The 19,611-nt window shown below is 47.6% G+C and overlaps 5 protein-coding genes across 6 annotated transcripts; 2 read left to right on the forward strand and 3 right to left on the reverse strand.

Moving 5' to 3' along the window:
- Nucleotides 1-2,910: 2,910 nt before the first annotated feature.
- LOC109737482 (uncharacterized) lies at nucleotides 2,911-4,546 on the reverse strand. 2 transcript variants are annotated; one of them, XM_020296611.4, is made up of 5 exons: nucleotides 4,328-4,546; nucleotides 4,172-4,247; nucleotides 3,504-3,613; nucleotides 3,277-3,391; nucleotides 2,911-3,150 (listed from the first exon to the last, which is right to left on the reverse strand). In XM_020296611.4, the coding sequence occupies exons 1-5, from the start codon at nucleotides 4,395-4,397 to the stop codon at nucleotides 3,066-3,068; spliced, it is 456 nt and encodes a 151-aa protein (XP_020152200.1). In that variant the 5' UTR covers nucleotides 4,398-4,546; the 3' UTR covers nucleotides 2,911-3,065. The 2 variants fall into 2 exon arrangements, with proteins under 2 accessions (XP_020152200.1, XP_020152201.1); XM_020296612.4 differs by lacking the exon at nucleotides 3,277-3,391.
- Nucleotides 4,547-6,878: 2,332 nt separating this feature from the next.
- Nucleotides 6,879-10,165, reverse strand: LOC109787463 (eukaryotic translation initiation factor 2 subunit alpha homolog). Its single transcript, XM_020346012.4, has 5 exons — nucleotides 9,399-10,165; nucleotides 8,820-8,966; nucleotides 8,632-8,736; nucleotides 7,453-7,551; nucleotides 6,879-7,283 (listed from the first exon to the last, which is right to left on the reverse strand). Exons 1-5 carry the CDS (start codon nucleotides 9,912-9,914, stop codon nucleotides 7,131-7,133), a joined length of 1,020 nt encoding a protein of 339 aa, XP_020201601.1. The 5' UTR covers nucleotides 9,915-10,165; the 3' UTR covers nucleotides 6,879-7,130.
- Nucleotides 10,166-10,220: 55 nt separating this feature from the next.
- LOC109787462 (mitochondrial import inner membrane translocase subunit TIM22-4) lies at nucleotides 10,221-14,168 on the forward strand. Its single transcript, XM_020346011.4, has 4 exons — nucleotides 10,221-10,659; nucleotides 12,666-12,856; nucleotides 12,954-13,026; nucleotides 13,658-14,168. The coding sequence occupies exons 1-4, from the start codon at nucleotides 10,488-10,490 to the stop codon at nucleotides 13,741-13,743; spliced, it is 522 nt and encodes a 173-aa protein (XP_020201600.1). The 5' UTR covers nucleotides 10,221-10,487; the 3' UTR covers nucleotides 13,744-14,168.
- A 286-nt stretch (nucleotides 14,169-14,454) lies between these two features.
- On the reverse strand, nucleotides 14,455-15,558 carry LOC109787451 (uncharacterized). Its single transcript, XM_020346002.4, has 3 exons — nucleotides 15,119-15,558; nucleotides 14,809-15,042; nucleotides 14,455-14,700 (listed from the first exon to the last, which is right to left on the reverse strand). Exons 1-3 carry the CDS (start codon nucleotides 15,471-15,473, stop codon nucleotides 14,642-14,644), a joined length of 648 nt encoding a protein of 215 aa, XP_020201591.1. The 5' UTR covers nucleotides 15,474-15,558; the 3' UTR covers nucleotides 14,455-14,641.
- Nucleotides 15,559-16,896: 1,338 nt separating this feature from the next.
- Nucleotides 16,897-18,427, forward strand: LOC109787450 (transcription repressor MYB6-like). Its single transcript, XM_020346000.1, has 3 exons — nucleotides 16,897-17,029; nucleotides 17,141-17,270; nucleotides 17,764-18,427. The coding sequence occupies exons 1-3, from the start codon at nucleotides 16,897-16,899 to the stop codon at nucleotides 18,425-18,427; spliced, it is 927 nt and encodes a 308-aa protein (XP_020201589.1).
- Nucleotides 18,428-19,611: the final 1,184 nt, after the last annotated feature.

Below are 19,611 nucleotides of genomic sequence, written 5' to 3' on the forward strand. Positions count from 1 at the left end.
CCCTCTCTGGTCCCAGCGGTAGTACCGCGGGCCAGAGCGGTAGTACAGCTTGGGTGGTACAAGCGGTAGTACCGCTCCGGAGCGGTAGTACCGCCCAGAGCAGTAGTACCGCTAGTAGCTCCGTGTGTGTGCTATCTCTGGTCCCAGCGGTAGTACCGCGGGACGGAGCGGTAGTACCGCTTGGGTGCCACAAGCGGTAGTACCGCTCTGGGCGCGGTAGTACCGCTCCAGAGCAGTAGTACCGCTGGTGGCCCCAAGCCGTAGTACCGCTCTGGTCTCGTGCTAGTACCGCCTCGATTCGAGGGCTCATTTTTCGTGTCGGGTTTTACGGTACTGGCCGCGGCTGTGGGGGGCCGTAGTACCGCTCCTGTGCGGTAGTACCGCCCTCCCTCCGCGGTAGTAGCGCTGTGGACCAAGCGGTAGTACCACGCTTTTGGGCGGTAGTACCGCTTAGTGTTGCAAGCGGTAGTACCGCTGGCACAGCGGTACTACCGCTCTCTTCGGGGCAGAGGGGGGGTAACGGTTGGTTTGTTCCCCCCACTATATAAAGGGGTCTTCTTCCCCAAAGTTAACTTACCTCTTCCCCCAAAAGCTCCATTGTTGCTCCAAGCTCCATTTTCGCCCGATCTCTCTCCCTAGCCAATCAAACTTGTTGATTTGCTCGGGATTGGTTGAGAAGGCCACGATCTACACTTCCACCAAGAGAAATTTGATTCCCCCACTTATCCCTAGCGGATCTTGTTACTCTTGGGTGTTTGAGCACCCTAGACGGTTGAGGTCACCGCGAAGCCATAGTCCATTGTGGTGAAGCTTTGTGGTGTCGTTGGGAGCCTCCAATTAAGTTGTGGAGATTGCCCCAACCTTGTTTGTAAAGGTTCGGTCGCCGCCTTCAAGGGCACCAATAGTGGAATCACGGCATCTCGCATTGTGTGAGGGCGTGAGGAGAATACGGTGGCCTTAGTGGCTTCTTGGGGAGCATTGTGCCTCCACACCGCTCCAACGGAGACGTACTTCCCTTCAAAAGGAAGGAACTTCGGTAACACATCCTCGTCTCCACCGGCTCCACTCTTGGTTATCTTGTTCCTTTACTTTCGCTAGTTTACTTGTGTTGTTTCTCTTACTTACTTGCGTGCTTGTTGTCGTTGCATCATATAGGTTGCTCACTTAGTTGCATATCTAGACAACCTATTTTGATGCAAAGTTTAATTTGGTAAAGAAAAGCTAAAAATTGTTAGTTGCCTATTCACCCCCCCCCCCTCTAGTCAACTATATCGATCCTTTCAGCGCTGGGGCTCAAACTCCTTACGGAGTCGAGACAAGAACCCGTAGACACGATGAAACTCCAAATCAGCCCGCACAGCCTGGCAACACTGACAAGTACGACAACCAGCAGTGCGGAGAGAATCAAGCTGACGCCAGATAGCAGAACTCTATGCATAGAACTCATCAACAGTGGAGTCACCCTGCTGAAGAGCATGCTCCTGACGAACCACAGACAGGTATAAGGCATCACCAGAGGGCTTATAGTGCTGACGAAGCCGAGTCCACATCTCAAATACAGCAGAGAGGCCGAGAAACTCAGAGGCAAACTGAGGCAGAACACTAGCAGTGAGAACAGCTGCGGCACGAGCATCATCATCAAGCCACTGAGTGTAAGCAGACAGAGTTGCATGATAAGTCTGAAGTGCGTCCTCATAGGTCTAAACCTGCTCATCATAAGCAAGAACGACAGCGTCATCAGCCAGCTTAGCAGCATCCTTCGCAGCCTGATCAGCGTCAGCAGCAAGAATCGGTGGCGTCGGTGGAGTAGGAGTCACAGGAGGAACTGGACACGGCGGACTGGGGACCTCGCCAGAAAGAACGCCCCAGAGACGAAGGCCACGCATGTGAATGCGCATGAAGCCGACAAACTCAATGTAGTTGGTACCATAAAAAATCATCGGACAGCGAGGAACAGCAACATAGCCGGAGGACAGAGACATCACGCCTGTTTTTTTAGACAGACAATCAGGAGCCTCAATCTGCAGCAGCGGCGGGATCAGGCCGAAGGAATCAGAGGTGGCCGACGATCAGGAGTCTCGATCAGAACCTGGCGGCTGGATCGAGGGCAGTTGGGACCCGGCTACAGCAGCGACGGGACCTGGCGGCTGGATCGTGGGCGGGACCTGGCGGATGGGTCACGAGCGGAACCGGTCGGCTGGATCGTGGGCAGGACCTGGCGGCTGGATCCTCCCACTGGATCGGGATTCAGGCAGAGAGCCACCACGGGCGTTGATGCATATCGGAGCGAGGGCGGCGGCTGAGATCCGGCGAGGACAGCAGCGATTGGCAACAAGAAGGAACTGGCGGCCACAAAAGAACAACACGTCCTGGTGTTGACCTACAGGGGGAGAGGAGCAGGCACGGAGAGCAGCGGCGGCCACAGACGAGGGTAATGGCGCGAGGTGGATCAACAACAGGAGTTGCAGCGTGCAAAAAATTGACCTAGCTCTAATATCATGTTAGGAATATGCAACTTGTATTTCCAGATGGCCTAGACCAGTATATATACATGTACAGGTGTGGAATATATGCACGAAACCCCTTATATAATAGGGTAAATACGAAAGGTTACATGGCTATATATATATAACTCCAACATGTCAAACATGGTACTACAACAATGAATATCCAAAATGTTTAGCTTATATCAAATTGGATATCAAATATATTTGAAGCACAACACCCCTACTAAAGAACTTCAAAAGGCCGCTTTGATTTACCATTTCTAATAAAAAAATTAACAGTTTCACCATTTTATCATTGTGAAATCTTATAATAGTTACACATACTGCTCAACTAGTGTGAAGTTCATACATGAAGTTCCCAAAATCTAAGCAAACAATTGGATACATAGAAACTGATCTTAAATTACTATGCAAAGATTATATGATTGAATTCAACTGCATTTGAGAGAATCTTAGTTATTGCACTACATACCTACGGATCACAATACAACAGTAACATTAAGCAGCATGTCAGGTTATACACTACACTGTAAGTCCATGAGTCTACACCACAAGAAGTTAATGTGTTCTCCGGTTGAAGTGCCATGCAAACTGATCAACAGCCACCATTGCCTGTGAAGCCGAACCAACAGAACCATCATACCTATGCATTAAGAACCAATGCGAATTAAATTAATTCTGACGGTCCAAGATGTATACTAAAGAAGGCTTAAGAGGAAACTTGATAACTGATTTCTGTAAATTAAAAGTTCAACATGGGGATACGTACATAGAAACTAACAAGTAAGCCCCAATCTGCATAACTATAACTCCTTCACCCCCTGGCTGTGTTGTGTTAACACAACGAGCACAAAACCAGTGCTCGTGGATTGAAGTGACCAAATCTAAGAATGTACAATTTGCAATCAAAATATTGCTGGAGATAATAAAGTTAACTTGGTCGAATTATCCGTACCTAAATGAGGAAAGTTTAGACTCATAATGCGGGAGACTCACATTGGTTTGGTCCAATAGAAAAGAATTCCGTCTGCAGATTGTTCCTCCTAAAGAAGTTAATGAACGGTTGCAGATCAACAGCAGTAAATTTTGTTCCCTCTTCCTCTGCTCTGGACAGTTAAAAAAGATTGTGACTTTAAACTTCTAAAACTTGAACATTCATGTATCATAATATGTTTATTTATTCGAAAAGGGGATCTCCCCAGTGTCTGCATTCACTGATGCACACAGCCAACTTATTACGAAGTTTCAATCATTCGAATAGAACATCATGCATCTTATGAACAGGATTTTGCATATTAGTTTATCCAATGTATCTTGCGGCAGCTATGGATGGAAATAATGACGACATTAAACTACGAAATTTGCTGCATTCATCAACCAATATACGGTGCCAGTTTCAGATCGAACAAAGTCATGTAACATGCTGACTAACTACTCCCTCAGTCCCATAATATAAGCGGAGGGAGTAACTAACAAAATAACCGAGCAGCTTCCATCTGAAACATGGACGGCCGCATGGAAAAAATCATTAACGCTATTCTCCAGTGCAACTGCCAGTACTGAAGATTATACAGCCCCCACAACTTGCAATGGGTAACGGTGGTTATGACCGAGGAGATCCCCATATAATTTCCCGAGTTATCGTGGTTGGGGACGATGCTTACACGATGGGGAGGAGGCGAGATGGTCCGGTCGGGTCGTAATTGAGCAGCAGCGCCGCCTTGACCGGCATCCCTGCAACTGCAAGAGGATGGGGATTAGTCCACACGGGATAGCAGAAAGAGGAGCGAAGCGGGAGGGGAAGGAAGGGGACGGCAGACCGGAAGATCCGACGTGCTTCGCGGTCCACTTCTCCCACGCCCGGCACGCCCATGTCCAGTCCGCATCCATGGGAGAAGTGGCGTCCGCCGCGACGTGTGGGCTGCGCTTGGCAAAGACGGCGGAGGCGCGGAGGCGGAGGAGACAACGGCGGGACTGCCTGCCGGAAGGAAAGCCGGGGTTGTGTTGTGCAGTAGTAGCCCAGGCCCGGGCCAGCTAGCTTTATCCTGGGCTTTCTTCCAAAGACACAAGTGTGTCCCTAAAAAAAAAAAAAAAAGACACATGTGTGTGCAATGTGGTGTACGCATGCTATTTTTTGGTTTGCTCTTTCCTCCATAACGGATGCTTTTTTTTTATTGACAAGATGTCTTCCCCATCCGGGTTGGTGAAGAATTGTTGAAGAAGATCCACCCACCACCGCCCATTGTTGTCGAGGAGTTCTGACACTCGTCGGAGCCGGCATGTGCCATGCACCGTGATTGGCCTATAGGACATGGGTCGCGGGATCCAGGGATCCCGCCATATGCGGATACTCTCGCTGTTGCCCACCCGCCACACGAGCCTCTGCTTGAGCGGCTCGAGGCCATGCTGGATCGCGTGCCATGTTGGGGATGCATTACCTGAAAAAACCGTATCCTCAAGGGACCCGTTAGGATAATTTTTTGCTTTCAATGCCTTAGAGCATAAGGAATCCAGTCTAGTGAGTAGCTGAAAGGCTTGACGAGCGAACAAGGCTTGGTTGAAGATGCGGAAGTCACTGAAAGCCAAGTCCCCCGTTGCCCTTTAGTTCAATTATTTTCTCCCATGCTCGCCAGTGTGTCTTCCGTTGCCCGTGCTTTGAACCCCACCAAAAGTTCCTCGCTAAGCGTGTGGGGTCCTCGCAAACCGAACACGACAAATTGAACACTCCCATAATATAAGTGGAAATTGCCTGCAGGACGGATTTTATCAAAGTCTCCTTCCCTAGCTGCGAGAGAGTGTCACCCCATGCCATTATTCTTCTGGTCAAACTCGCATGCAACATCTGGAATTTCCCCTTGTGCATACGACCATCTGGTGTTGGCAATCCAAGGTACTTCCCTAACTTAGATTTTTGTACCTGCAATTCCTGTCTGACCACCGCCTGCATCACCAAGGGGCAAGTATCATCAAACTGAATAGAGCACTTTTGTCGGTTTATGAGCTGGCTCGTGGCCCTCGCGTATCTGTGAATCATTCTTCACATAAATAGGTTGGTCAGCATTAGCTTTTGAAGAACAGAAGGGTGCCATCGAACAATAGATGTGATATTCCTGGTGCACGACTATAGATTTTGATTGGTTGGGAAGCTTGTGTCTCCACTCCATGTCTCAGCAGTGTAGACAACCCATCAACAATGAATGGGGACAAAAAGGGGGATAGGGGGTCACCTTGTTGAAGCCCTCGCATCGGTGCAAACGAATCCAAGATGGCTTCATTAAATTTTATTGAATAGCTCACCGAGGTTAGACATGTCATTATCCATTATACCCACTGATGAGAGAAGCCCAACTTCTCCATCGCCCACCCTGGCATATGCCTTTGAGAGGTCAAACTTGTATGCACAGAAACTGTTGTCCGGATTTTTCTCATGTTGAAGAAAGTGTAGACACTCAAAAGCAAGCAGTGCATTATCTCTGGTCAGATGCCCCGGCACAAACACACTATGATAAGGTAGGGGCCGAAGTCGATAACGGATGCTTTTTACTGATGTTACCGTGCAATCAAGTTTTTTTTGTCGCTGAAAAAGCATACGTGGTAGATCAAAACAACATAACACATACGCGCTAAGGATCCCTTCAAAAAATTGACCATGGAGATGTATGAGATGAAAATCTCATGATACACATTCGTCCCGTGGGTTCTATCTAGTGACGCGGAGGCGATCTAGGGTTTCCAGCGCCGCCATCTAGGTTTTCCTTGTCACCACAATCCAGTGTCTTGCCTCTGCTCTGAGGATGGATCCAGATCCCGACAACTTGAGGTAGTTAGATCTGTGGGGTGGGTTGCGGCTAGGATTAGAGTTTCTTGCATTTGTCCTAGGTTTTACCCAAAATTGACAGTGAGGGGTGGCTATTTATAGCAGCGGGGTAAGATGGTTGTGGTGGGCTAGATGAACTGCTTATGGGAGAGGGCTAGCACAATTATCAAATTTAAATGCAAAATGTTTTATTCTTTATCGGCTATAGTGCCCTCATATTTAATCGTGTCAGCCTCAAACGACTCCAAATCAAAGGAAATTTTAAACGTAGCCTTTCTATAAAATAACATGGCTACAAAAAGATATTCAATCTATTGGAACTTTGTTTAACTAGCGAACTTGAAACATATCTTCATTTGGGTGAGTTTGAACTACGAGTGATATCTATGCTTGTGCTAAAATCAGGAAACAATTTTGGTAGCTCCCAAATTTAACAAAAAAGAATGTGGGCTTGGAGGTGGGTCTTGGTGCAGAAGATTGAAGAGAAGGGGTGTACTTATTCACCATTTACAAAAATGAAGAAATCGAAATTAGTCATTAATGCAAGATGATGCTTACTAGATGCACATGATACACTAACATCATAATAGGCATGCCAAGACTGGGCATCAAAAACACTTGTTTAGAAAACAAAACTCCAAAGAGAAAAAAAAAACAGGTGCTGCTCAATCAAAGTAAAGCCCAGCACTGGCCGATGAACATCCAAGATGACACTACCAGCGAATTCAAAGAGCTTTTAAATAGGATAATTTAGGATCTTGGCTGATGCTATACAACAAATCTCATCCAAATCGACTAATGTAGACTCAGTCCGCATGGACGCCAGAATTTGTGAGGTCGACATCGCCCATTCCTGTATCTTCCTCATCTTCACTGTCATCATCACCAGCAACCTCCGCGTTTTGCTCAACCAGGGTATCCAACTGGGCGTTCAATAGCTTATCTTCCCTCTCACTCACCTGTTTACAAAATACAAATAATACTAAGCTTCATGAATCATGAACTGGAACAGCTATATTATTTTGAAAATAACCAGGAGGTACAGCCTTGCTAAAACATTTATACAAAAGATATACACGATATATAGAAGAGATGTAGAAGAATTATTAGGTGACGCCGAAAACTTACAGCTCTAGGTGCTTCTTTCACTACCAACTTTCCCTTGTGTTTTTCAATCTCCGCTGTGCACGCTTTAACTGCATCAGTGAGAACTGAGATGCCTTGGTCCTATCCCAAGGAGAAACATACAAAAGAAGATTCATTGTTATTTGTGAAGAGTTGATACATAAAACCCTAAACCATAATACTGAGATTAGAATGAATTCAGATACGTGGGGTCTAAAAAATCATACAGCTGTAAGGCCAAAGCAACTTACTGTACCATTTGAGTGCTTGTACAAAAAGACAGAATCAAGATAGTTCAATAACCTCTGTTACCTAATCGTTAACTTAGATCATTCTACAGACATGTTATTAAAAACAAGCCAAAAAAAAACATCCTTGGTCACAGAAGAGAATGAAATTTGACGCGGCAATTATCAATTACAAATCCTTCTGGGTGAGTAGCCAATCAACCCCATTTCTAGATGACAATGAGAAACAGCAAACTACAGATAATGGACAACAAACTATCAAACATGATATGTGGTGTTCCCGTCTTTTCAACGCAATGAAATGCAAAGATCCTTTGCATTTTCTCGAAAAAAACATGATATGTGGTGCAATAGCTGTTGCCACATTGGAAGCAAGGTTAGCGTTATAACAGCATTCCTGATAGTTGGGATATAAAAGGATCCACCCAGCAAATAATGTACTCCCTCCGGTCCAAAATATCAGATGCATTTTTTAAAGTCAAGCTTCTTTAACTTTGACCAAGTTTATGGAGAAAAGTATCAATGTTTCCAAAATCCAATCATTATCATAAGATTCGTCATGAAATATATTTTCAATTATTTTATTTATTTAGCATTTTCGATGTAGATATATTTTCCTATAAACTTGGTGAAACTTAGAAAAGTTGACTTTTGGAAAAAGTAATACACCTTATATTTCGGAAAAGAGGGAGTAACTCGTAATCTTAAATCTTCTGACACATTAGAAGCTTCTTTCTAAAGAATGAAAATTTGTGCATCTAATCAATCAAGAAATATAAAATGAGCTAAAGCTTAGTGTGATTGTTAAATCCTGAATCTATGTCAAACTAGGAGCATCCTTCCAAATAAAAATCAGATCAACTAATCAATCGAGCAGGATACCTAGATTCAAAGCCAACATGAATCATGGAAAGAGGCTGAAGAGAACACCAACCTTGTCGAGAGTTTGTGTAGTCAGTACATAAAGAGGAGGAGCAACTAGCTTAATCTTCACAGGACAATTAGTGTTCCCAGCAGCTTCAGCTTTCCTCATGGCTTGCTGCAATTTCAAATTCAGAATAAGCAACCCAAAGTGTTCAATTATATCTTAATCTTAAAGGCAGAAACAGGGTTAACTAGCACCTTAATATGGAGCACCCCATCAAATTGGAAACATTTCATCTCAACGTCAGCACGGATCTTGAGTGGCTGCGGTGTCATCCTCCTCCGTATATTCTGGACCAGGGTCTCCTTAATCTCAGGGGTGACAGCAGGCACCACCTTAGTCACCTGCCAGTAAATTTAAGTATCACTTTCATTTTCTGGCAAAAACTCTAAATTTAATTATGTCGATGGTAAATATCAGAACACATCCCAGGGGTAAAGTATTCACATCACTTGAAATATCATTCAACTGTTCGTTAGACCTTAGAACTAGACTCGACAAGACAAATTTAATCTATTGGTACATTCCAACATTCAATGATTAGTTGGACTAGAAAGTTCATTTGGTCCATTTGACCACCACTCGCAAGTACCAAACCTTTCTATGGTGCCCATTCAACAGAATGAGAACCTGACATCTAGTACACACGCACAAATTCACATGACAAGATCATTTAAGCATGACGTAGTTATTAGTGATTGCATTTAATCAGGTCAAGACATCGTAGTGCATGCATCAGAATTACTAAACCAAAATCATGAAAATTGGTGGGTAACCTCTTGGCCGTCAGGGCCGGTCTCCTTCTCCTCGTAGGTGAGCACATCCAGGATGGCGTCGGGGTCAGCAACTATGAGCTTGAAGGCCTCGAATGCGTGGCCGTACTTGCGGTAGAGCGGCCAGCCGATGCGCTGGTAGATGGGCTCGAGGTCGATCTCGAGGGTCTCGGCAACGTGGCGCATGATGGAGTGCACGAGCTTGGACTTGTTGTACTTGTCCTCGCAGGACCGCGCCTCCTCCTCGGAGACCCGGCGCTTGGAGAGGTCGATGTATCCCTTGTCGCGGTCGACACGGAGCACGATGGCGGGCTCCTGGCGGCCGACCTTGATGAGTGAGGAGATGGAACGGATGCGGCGGCGGGAGAGCTCGGAGAAGAGAATCATGCCCTCGACGTTGTTGTACTCGAGGAGGGAGACGTAGGCGCCCATGTCGGCGATGTGCTTGACCTGGATCATCACCGCGGCGTCCACCTCCGGGAACCGCGGCTCGTACATCCGGCACTCGAGGTTCGGCATCTTCTCCGCCTACCGGGTGGGGGGCGTCGCCGGAGTTGGAGGGGGCCGCGGCGGATCTAGGGTTTGCTTGGGTTTTGGTCGGGGGGTAGGGGGTGGGGGTGGGGGCGGCAGTCAGAGAATGCCGCTTGTTGTACTCTCTTGGTGGATCGGATATCAAGTGAGCCGATCCGATGGATCCGATATCTCGGGTCTCCAGCTCTCCAGTCCAGTCCTCCCCCACACGGCCACACCGCACGGGTATTGGAACCGGGTAGCGTACTCTTGGGAATGCGCCTACTTGTTTGGGTAGCGGGGAGCAGAGCTTGTGCGCCTCACGCGAGCTCCGGGGAGTGGGAAGACTGGAAGAGGCACGCACCAGTGCACCCCCACCGGATCCCCTTCCCTTAACGCCGCCTCTTTTCTTGGAGGGGAGGAAAAGAAAGCGAAGGGAAGGAGGACAAGTAGCGAGCCCTGAGGAACTTCTCGGCTCGGCTTCTTCTCCAATCCCACTCATTGCCTTTCCAGCGATCCCCACGGGCCGCAGCTAGCTCCGCCGTCGCGCTACCGGGAGGGGGAGGGAGATCAGACTGTGAGATGGCTTCGCCGGAGCCATCGGCGGCGGCGGCGGCGGCGGCCGGGGCGGGCGGCGATGCGGCCGGCCAGAGGGCTCCAGTGGAGCCGCTCCGGCTGCCAACGCCGGAGGAGATCAAGGGGCAGGAGATGATGAACAACTGCGCCGTCCGGAGCGTCCTCAGCGGTGTCATGGGTAACGCTTCTCTACTCACCACCTCCAACTCAAATCTCTTAATACTACTATACTATTCATTCAGTTACAGAGTATTGGGAGAAATCCATGTCTGTACTACTGGGGCGCATTATACAACTCTGTAATTGAATTATGCTAAAATGCTGACTTAATATGTCTCCATGATCTTGTTCAAATGTCATGCAATCAGAGTTTCTGGATGGTGTGACATGTCACATGGATGTGGTTGTTCATTCTTTAGATGGTTAGTTCTTCACCTGTTTGTCTGAATAGTTACAAATAAAACGATGCTGGTTCTGAAGACATGAACTTAATTTTATTTTGAGCAATTGCGCGTACGAACTTAAATATGTTCATGTTTTGATTCCGTTGTACTCACTTGTAGAACTGTCTACTGTTAGTTAGTTACTCTAGCTGCTCAAAATCTTTGGTGGCAATAAAACAAAACTTCTTTTCTCCCGTTTCCACGATCCTTCATGTGAAATGGCGTGTGATAATGCATAATGGAGATGCCTTTGTTTCCAGTTTTATTTTTTGAGGGTCATGCCTTTGTTTCAAGTGAACTTGCCTTGGAGAGTTGGGGTCTAAGTTTTTGTAGTGATTCGTCAAGTAAAGTTGGGGTCATGAAATCAACCAAATTAAATTCCAGTACTTAACACATACGAGTATTACCTTTCAAAGACTTTAAGATTGAGAGTATTCAGAAAGTGGTTGGATAAAGTTTCAAGTTGTCTGAAAGGGGTTTTCGCAGAGCATTAGAAAGGTTGCTGCTTAACAATGCACAATCGTTTTCAGTTGTAGCTACAAGCATTGTGTCATAGGCATACCACGTGATTTGCAGAAAATAGCAAGGTCAACGTTTATTGAAGGTTGGTCTGACAGTGGTTCAAATTTTTTGTTAAATAGTCTGAAAATATTTCTGTACTGCATTAGAAAGGTTACTGTTTGGCGGTGCGCCTGCGCCTCTCTGAATCCTTCTCATGTCAGTGCTGCAAGAAGTATAATGCAATAGACATACATCGCGGCCATCCTGGTAATGACTTGGTGTTTGATCATGTCAACACTGATGTTGTGCGCTTTCCTATCCTTATTTTCAACCAATCTGACCTTTGGAAGGTTTGCGTTACCTCTGCCTTGGATGTTTGCCATCTTACCTCCTGGTGTACCCAGCAGTCATGTAATGGAGTAGTTTTTCATCTTCTGCCACCCTCCCCCCACCTCCGGCTATCAGTTATTCCTTTTAGTATTGGGTATGTGCCTTCCCCTGTTTGCATGCTTGATTGTACAGTTTTTGTAGAGTTAATAAAATATGTCAGAGCGTGTCTGGTTCTTCCAGTTGTCTCGTAAAAAAAGTTTGCTCTGATCCATTCATTTCATGTTTCTGTTGTTTCTGCTTCAAATGAAGAAACTTAACATTGGATCTAATGCTCCTACCTAACATTCCCCCCCCCCCCCCCCCCCCCCAGTATATAGTTACTGTAAATAAGTGCATGCCATAACATTGTGTGTGTGCGCGCGCGTTCATGTGTGAGTACTAGTAACATTTCACTTGGGCAATATATGTAGTTTTCCAACAGCTTGCTGACATTGTCATGAATCTGGAACATGGCAAAGGCCTGCGATGTTAAAGTATCCATTTTTCTGATTTTGCCCTGTTTAATGATTTGTTTGTTGATGGTTTAGAGGATAGAATCAGTGATATTGATACCATGCACTCTGTTGTAACCAAAGTATCACTATTTCCTATAGTTTAACATTTGATATTCTTAAGACAACAGCCAACAATCAGTGGCTGGATACTCCATCCTATACTAAGTCATGTTAAGTTGTTGCCTGATGACTTGTGCTTCTATGCTTGTTAATCATTTGGCGTCAAGCTAAACAGCTTAGAGTATCAGCTATTGGCTTATCCCACATGGGGCCCACTTACAAGTGCATAATGTTTCATAAAATGGACTTATGGAGTATGCACAGCTGTTATTAACTGCATTGCTTTCATTCAATAGGGGGTGGTCTTGGTGTACTTATGGGACTATTTTTTGGAGCTTTGGAAAATCCAATAATGGCAGAGGAGATGACAGCAAGGCAACAAATAGTCTACCAGGCAAAACAGATGGGTAGGAAAAGTATGAGCCATGCTAAGACCTTTGCAGTAATGGGCTTGATTTTCTCTGCAGCTGAATGCGTCGTTGAAAAGGTAGATGCAGTGTGACATTTTTTCTTCTTCCATTTATGAGCATTTCTGTAAATTTTTTTTACTTATTTGGACACTTTGAATCGTCATGTCCTGGCAGGCTCGGGCAAAGCATGACATTACCAATTCAGCAGTAGCTGGCTGTGTCACAGGAGGAGCTTTAGCTGCAAAAGGTATGTTTTTTTTGTGCCAACTGTTGATGAGAACCAACATTAAGTTTTACCATGGATCAATTTATGCTCCCAAGAGAATTTCCCTATCTGCAATTGTTAGAGATGTTTTAGGTTTGCTTGGGGTGGATGGGCCGACATTCATTTTTGGATGTATGAAAGGAAGTAACCTCACTCTAAAAGTAGTTTGGTTCTACTAGGGCAAGTTGAAGGGCAGTCGTACTTATCATGTAGTCAGTGTGCCAGGCCAGCAGTTTGTGTCCCAAATTCTCTGATATGAGATTTCAGATAGTTTAACCAATGCTGTATGTCTGTCTGTATTTGGGAATTTAGAGATACTCATCATATAGTAGGTGTGCCAGGTCAGCAGTCTGTTATGGTGTTTTGACCACTTACCTTGTCTACCCCTTGATTCTTTACTGCTTAGCCAAAGTTGTGATTGCATATCTTGAAACATTTTTTTGTTACTTCTGATTCAGCTAATGTAGCAGTAAATCATAATAATGAGGACAAGAGAACCATGGATTACAATTAGCAAAGCACTTTAGAACCACTAGCAAGTTCTTATGCTGTTATTCGTTATGCAGTTGAATTTGAGATTTCATACCTAATGGAATTGGTATTTTTCTTGCAGGTGGCCCTCAAGCTACATGTATCGGGTGTGTGGGTTTTGGTGCCTTCTCTGTGGCGATTGAGAAGTTCATGGAGCGATATAACTGATCGGTGATGGAAACGTTGCATCCTATAAATTGAGTGATGCTGTCTTTCTAGCAAGCATTAGCAGGATTCAGCATTGGCCGAACAACTTTTGGTTTATTTTGCAATATTCAGTCGTTGGCATGTCTGTACTCAGAGATGGTGTGACCTATCCATCGCACTGAGTAGCTACATTGTTTCTCCAGTCTGTAGCCTGTTTGATGTCATGGCATGTGGTATACGCATTTTGACTTATGCTATCTCGTAGCTAGCTGCATTTCTTCCTCCCAGGATTTTGCTCTGCCAAATGCCATGACGACACGATTTTGGGGACAGCACTGCGGTAAGGGAAATATGTAGTTCAAATGCAAATTAAAACATCTGTTTTCATCTGTGCCGTCACTAGCAGCGGTATATCTTATATCTTTGCTTCAGAGAAGTCGCTTTAACATATGTGTCTTGTATCTGTGTCTGTTGTCCATTGTTTGGAATGGTTTCAGAGGACTCTATTTGACTTTTTACTTGTGCTTACAGTTTGCATACCACAGCAGTGACTTCAAACCTGTCCGGTCTTGTAGCCTAGTAGGCTGACAAAGTAATAATAGCATTATTATATTTCCTCCTTTCCGGTTTAGTAGGCTCATCTCATTTTCTTGGTAATCCTTCTTTTCTAAAAAATATAATTTCTTGGTTTTTCCATATTATAATTCTTATTTCACTTCTTTCCACCACATGTTCACGTTCCAAGGAGTAGCAACTATAATAAGCGAGGAGGACCAGTTCTCAGTCAATGCGGTTACAGGCCAGAACACTTATCAAGGTGCAAACATGTGTTACAACATCAGCATCAAGGAAGGGGGCACGCTGGGCGATGTAAAACTACACCCAGGAATAACAAGTGCCAAATCTATCTACTGCTAGTCTAGTCGTCGATGATGGAGATGAGCAGGGAGGCCTCCTCAGCATCGGGCCCCCGAGTGTCTGCAGTGAGGCAAAAAAAAACAGAGAAGAACAAATCCTGTCAGCTGAAACAATCGAGGCGACACACGAGGATATGGTGGAACTGAAAATAGCAGATTGGCAGTGCACCTGATGTGGGGAGGTTGGACATGATCTGCTTAACGATCCCACCGCCGTTCGGCTCGTCGCCTCCCATCTCCTCCTTGTCCTCACCCTCACCTTTACTGTGATCAACATCTTCCCCGCTGCCGCCGTGAGTCCCATTGCCGGACATGGCCATGCCAATCTTGGAAGCCATGGCGCTTAGTATCCCGGCCTGCTCGCCGCCTTCGTCCTCGTCTTTCCCTCCCCTTCTCTCTTCCTCTGTTCCACGGAAGACTGTCAATTACAGTAAAGTTTCAGAGAGTGGGCGACAAAGATTAAAAGCGCAGTAACTTACCTGTGACCGGTGGGGAAGGAGACGAGCTGGACAGGAGCTTGTGGAAGATGCCATTGCCGGCCGCCTTCTCCTCGTCGCCGTCAGAGACAGCAAGCGCGCTCCCGTTGCCGTTGCCATTGCCTTCGCCGGTGTCCTCAGCGCCGCCGCTGCCGTTAGTAGCACCCGACATGGCCACGCCGATCTTGGACGCCATGCTGCTGAGAAACCCACCCTCCTCAGCCACCGCCACCTCCGCCTTCCCCTCCACCACACGACCAGCGCCGGCCTCCTGCTCTTCCTCTCGCCCGCGCTTCTTCCCCTGCGCCATGGTCTCCTCCTGCTCCCTCCTCTCCGCCTCGCCCACCGAGTCCTCCATCACGAACGAACTAAGCTCACCAAAGTGTGTGCGCTACCACTGCAGGAAAGGCAGGAACAGATCAGATAGTACTAGTATTATCTTCCAGGAGCCGTGCCGCAGGAGGGATATATAGGCGGCTGGCGGCTGGCGGACACGCGTCCTGTGGAGATGGCCACCATGGCGGCCCCTCGCGTGCTTGGCCTCGATCCGCGTAGCCTGGCGCGCGGTGATTGGCCGGCCGTTGCCGCGATATTTTAAGGTCGCTTTGTGGGCTGCGCTTTTGTTTTTCCGCTTCTCGATTTTGTGCACGTAGAATTTCCGGCCGGGGCCCGGAGGCAGCGACGTGCCCACGGCGCGGTGGCCGGTGGATCGCAGGGGTTGTCGGTGGGAATGCCTGGGACGGAGAGCGTCCAAACTGTAGTAGTAGTACTTTACTCCATGGGAACTGGGCGTCGGGGTCGGTCGGTCTTCACGTGTCCCGGGGATGGGAAGTGCAACTCTGTGTGCTGCATCTGATGCTCGTATTGCTGGTGCCATGTGTATCCACAGGAGAGATGCTGCTTTGGGAGTCTAGAGTGTGTGTCAAGCGGCATTGCTCGGTGCTCAGCGTTGGAAGCATAAGACAAGTACCGCACGAGAGATGCTGTTTCTTTTCCTGGATTTAACTTCGTATCTTCCCAAGTGGCTTACTGACTCAGTAGTACAAAACGTTACACGCCAAACCACAAAATGCTCGGTGCTTCTTCTCCCTTCTTCTCTGAAACCAACACGAGACGCTGAGACAGCATGCATTTTCTCCTCGTAATACTGCAACTGTCAAGCATCACATCTCCGGCGCCGACGCAACTGTCAATACGATCGTACAAAAGCGATGAGCAGAGGCGCCTGCGATATGATCGCATCGCCAGCTCCCAGGTGAAAACCGATTCCGCGGCGCTGATGTCGTGAAAATCATCATGTCCAACTCGTGAAAATATTTGAAACAGCCCCCGGCCCCTCCACCCTCACACACAGCGTTTGATTAGATTAGATCGGATTAACCCACCAACCCGCATCTGAATATTTGATCCCTCCCTGATTAAGCGGTTGATTTGCCGGAGGGAAACAGTTGCAGGCGTGCCATAAACTAGGGTTAAAGAAGCGTTTCCATCGGATCGTCACTAACCCATGCATGCCATCACTTGTTAAATGAGGAGGGGGGAGGTCATGCTTCCGTCGCGTGCCCCTCCACCATCTGGACATGTTGTTGCCGTGCAGTGCCCCTCTCTCTCTCGCCGGAGCGCCCCGGCCCCTATATGTACACCGGTGCCACCCTGCAGTGCGATCTCGTCGGGGGGCACCGCACCGGAGGTTGGTGCAGTGCGGGGGTTCTCGAGCTATATATCTATCACCGTTTGGCTGCTTGTAGAAGGGGAGGGGAAGGAGGGTGGCGCCGGCCGGGATGGGGCGGCCGCCGTGCTGCGACAAGGCCAACGTGAAGAAGGGGCCGTGGACGGCGGAGGAGGACGCCAAGCTGCTCGCCTACACCTCCAACCATGGCACCGGCAACTGGACCTCTGTTCCCCAGAGGGCAGGTCGGAACCCTCCCCCCGGCCGGCCGGATCGACGTCCGTCATGGAAATGGTGTTGGTCTTGCATGGTTTCTGGCTGATGTGTGTTGCATCATGGATGCGTGCGTGCTGCAGGGCTGAAGCGGTGCGGGAAGAGCTGCAGGCTGAGGTACACCAACTACCTGAGGCCCAACCTCAAGCACGAGAACTTCACGCAGGAGGAGGAGGAGCTCATCGTCACCCTCCATGCCATGCTGGGAAGCAGGTGCGTCTCTCTGTGTAGTACATGCATGTTTCTGCCATCAGTTACTTTCTCGATTTTGTCATCAAGTTTTCGGTGAATGCGAAACTTTGCTATGGACCGACTGCTGTTTCTGTCATCATTCCTGCTATAAACCTTGCATCCATATACTCTAGCGTTCAGATCTTATAGATTTATGGAAGTTCTGAATATCTCACGTTGGTGTATCAGACAATTGCTCATATACCGGAAATCACGTCCTACTTCTATTCAAGAATTTACTTCAGTCGTTCGTTCAAAAAATAGAAAGAAATGTAGTTTAGTCCAGTGACCAGTCTCGTGTCTACGTACGGTTCTTCTGAATATATATATTCTGTTTCCTGGTAGAATGTAGTGAAAAGCTGAAAATTCGGTGAAGAACATATCTGAATAGCTGTCTTAAATTGATAGTGTTTGACAGAAAATACTCCACACTGAGCGTAACGTGAAAGTGCGTGTACGTGTTGGGTGCATGCAGGTGGTCTCTGATCGCGAACCAGCTGCCGGGGCGGACGGACAACGACGTCAAGAACTACTGGAACACCAAGCTGAGCAAGAAGCTGAGGCAGCGGGGCATCGACCCCATCACCCACCGCCCCATCGCCGATCTCATGCAGAGCATCGGCACCCTCGCCATCCGCCCGCCACCGAGCGCCGCGGGTGCCTCCTCCTCCTCCTACCTCCCCGTGAACCCACCGGCGGCGCCGGGGCTCCAGCCGCTGCACGACGACGTCAAATACCACACAGTCCTGAACCAGCAGCAGCAGCAGGTCATCACGCTCCTCGACCCCGACGCGCCAGGGGCGGCGGCGTCCCCGGAGCACCAGCTCAAGTGGAGCGACTTCCTCGCGGACGACGCCGCGGCCCTCGAGGCGGCGCCGCAGGTCGTTCTTGGTCAGTACCAGGAGGCCGCGGTCGCTGGTGGCGGAGCACACGCGTATGGCGACACTGACAGTACTGCAGCCGATGGTGTCGGCGGGGGCGGGGACGATAGCGCAGCGTCAGCGTTCATCGACGCGATGCTGGACAGCGACAAGAAGATGGGCGTGGACCAGCTCATCGCCGACCTGCTCGCCGACCCGGCATACTACTACGGCGGAGGCTCTTCCTCTTCGACGTCGGAGCTGGGGTGGGGCTGTTGATCATTTATTTAACTAGAGGTTACATATCTTTACATTGGGACGGCATTTAAGCATATTTAGGGCATCACATTTTCGTTTGAACTTGTTATTGGTATTCGCTGAACCCCGATCGATGATGAGCTATTAAGCGTGCGTTTTTGTTTTTTTAAGAAAATGATTAAGCGTGAGCTGATTTGATGTCTTTGTGGCAAACGAACGGGTAGATGGTGTAGGATTACTTTTTCGAGAATGCTAATTTCCAGTCGGCAGGAAATCTGCAACACATCCGCACACTAGCGAACCACCTCACCTACGTTCTTTTTTTTGTAAAAATGAAAGCAAATAGGCTTTTTAACCTGTCTCCTTTTCTACGTTTGCACAAAAGTGAATGCAATGTCCGATCTTTTCCGCACTTAAGTAGATTATTTTTCCAACTCGTCTCGAGTTGATGACACCATGGTAATTTTTGCGGGGGGGGGGGGGGGGGGGGGGGGGGGGTTGTTTACCGCTGGTTATTTTGTGTGTGTATAGCATGGTAAACAAATCACGGCGATCGGGAGGGAGGCGTTGATGAAATATCCCGGGTCACTTTTGTGTGAATATCATGATAACTCACACATCACATACCTGATAAACTTATGTACTCCGATCCTGGTAACTTTGGGGGAAGGGGTGTTGATGAAATATCCCCAGTTACTCTGGCGTGCACAACATGGTAACTCAGACGTCAGAGACCCGATAATTTATGCACCCCGGTCCTGATAACTTTTGGGGAGGGGGAGGGGTTGATGAAATACCCCCCAGTAACTTCGATGTGAAGAGACGCGATAACTTATGCACCCCGGTCCTGGTAACTTTGGCGAGAAGGGGTACTGAAATATACCCCCGGTAAGTTTTATGCGAATTGCACGGTAACTCACACATCGTTGACCTGATAACTTATGTACCCTGGTCTTGGTAAATTTGACGATCGGGTGGGGCGGGGTGGTTCATGAAATATACCCCCGATAACTTTTTGTGTGAATAGCATGATCAGTCACATATCGTAGACCTGATAACTTATGTACCCCAGTCTTGGTAACTTTGGCGACGATGGTGAGGGGTGCAGGGAGGGTTGTTGGTGAAATACACTCCCCGATAACTTTTTGTGGGAATAGCATGGTAACTCACACATCGCAGACCTGATAACTTAGGTACAAACATCG

Source organism: Aegilops tauschii, chromosome 4 (genome assembly GCF_002575655.3).
Source record: "Aegilops tauschii subsp. strangulata cultivar AL8/78 chromosome 4, Aet v6.0, whole genome shotgun sequence".
Lineage (NCBI taxonomy): Eukaryota > Viridiplantae > Streptophyta > Magnoliopsida > Poales > Poaceae > Aegilops > Aegilops tauschii.

Coding starts and splice junctions, on each gene's coding strand:
- LOC109737482 (XM_020296611.4), bottom strand. CDS start 4,397: ATGGATGCGGACTGGACATGGGCGTGCCGGGCGTGGGAGAAGTGGACC. Junction 4,248..4,327: donor GAAGCACGTCGGATCTTCCG/GTCTGCCGTCCC, acceptor ATCCTCTTGCAG/TTGCAGGGATGCCGGTCAAG. Junction 3,151..3,276: donor GCTTACTTGTTAGTTTCTAT/GTACGTATCCCC, acceptor CTTAATGCATAG/GTATGATGGTTCTGTTGGTT.
- LOC109787463 (XM_020346012.4), bottom strand. CDS start 9,914: ATGCCGAACCTCGAGTGCCGGATGTACGAGCCGCGGTTCCCGGAGGTG. Junction 8,967..9,398: donor CCGGCCCTGACGGCCAAGAG/GTTACCCACCAA, acceptor ATTTACTGGCAG/GTGACTAAGGTGGTGCCTGC. Junction 8,737..8,819: donor ATGGGGTGCTCCATATTAAG/GTGCTAGTTAAC, acceptor TTGAAATTGCAG/CAAGCCATGAGGAAAGCTGA.
- LOC109787462 (XM_020346011.4), top strand. CDS start 10,488: ATGGCTTCGCCGGAGCCATCGGCGGCGGCGGCGGCGGCGGCCGGGGCG. Junction 10,660..12,665: donor CGTCCTCAGCGGTGTCATGG/GTAACGCTTCTC, acceptor TTCATTCAATAG/GGGGTGGTCTTGGTGTACTT. Junction 12,857..12,953: donor CTGAATGCGTCGTTGAAAAG/GTAGATGCAGTG, acceptor ATGTCCTGGCAG/GCTCGGGCAAAGCATGACAT.
- LOC109787451 (XM_020346002.4), bottom strand. CDS start 15,473: ATGGAGGACTCGGTGGGCGAGGCGGAGAGGAGGGAGCAGGAGGAGACC. Junction 15,043..15,118: donor TCCTTCCCCACCGGTCACAG/GTAAGTTACTGC, acceptor TCCGTGGAACAG/AGGAAGAGAGAAGGGGAGGG. Junction 14,701..14,808: donor GTCCAACCTCCCCACATCAG/GTGCACTGCCAA, acceptor GCCTCACTGCAG/ACACTCGGGGGCCCGATGCT.
- LOC109787450 (XM_020346000.1), top strand. CDS start 16,897: ATGGGGCGGCCGCCGTGCTGCGACAAGGCCAACGTGAAGAAGGGGCCG. Junction 17,030..17,140: donor CTCTGTTCCCCAGAGGGCAG/GTCGGAACCCTC, acceptor TGCGTGCTGCAG/GGCTGAAGCGGTGCGGGAAG. Junction 17,271..17,763: donor CATGCCATGCTGGGAAGCAG/GTGCGTCTCTCT, acceptor GGGTGCATGCAG/GTGGTCTCTGATCGCGAACC.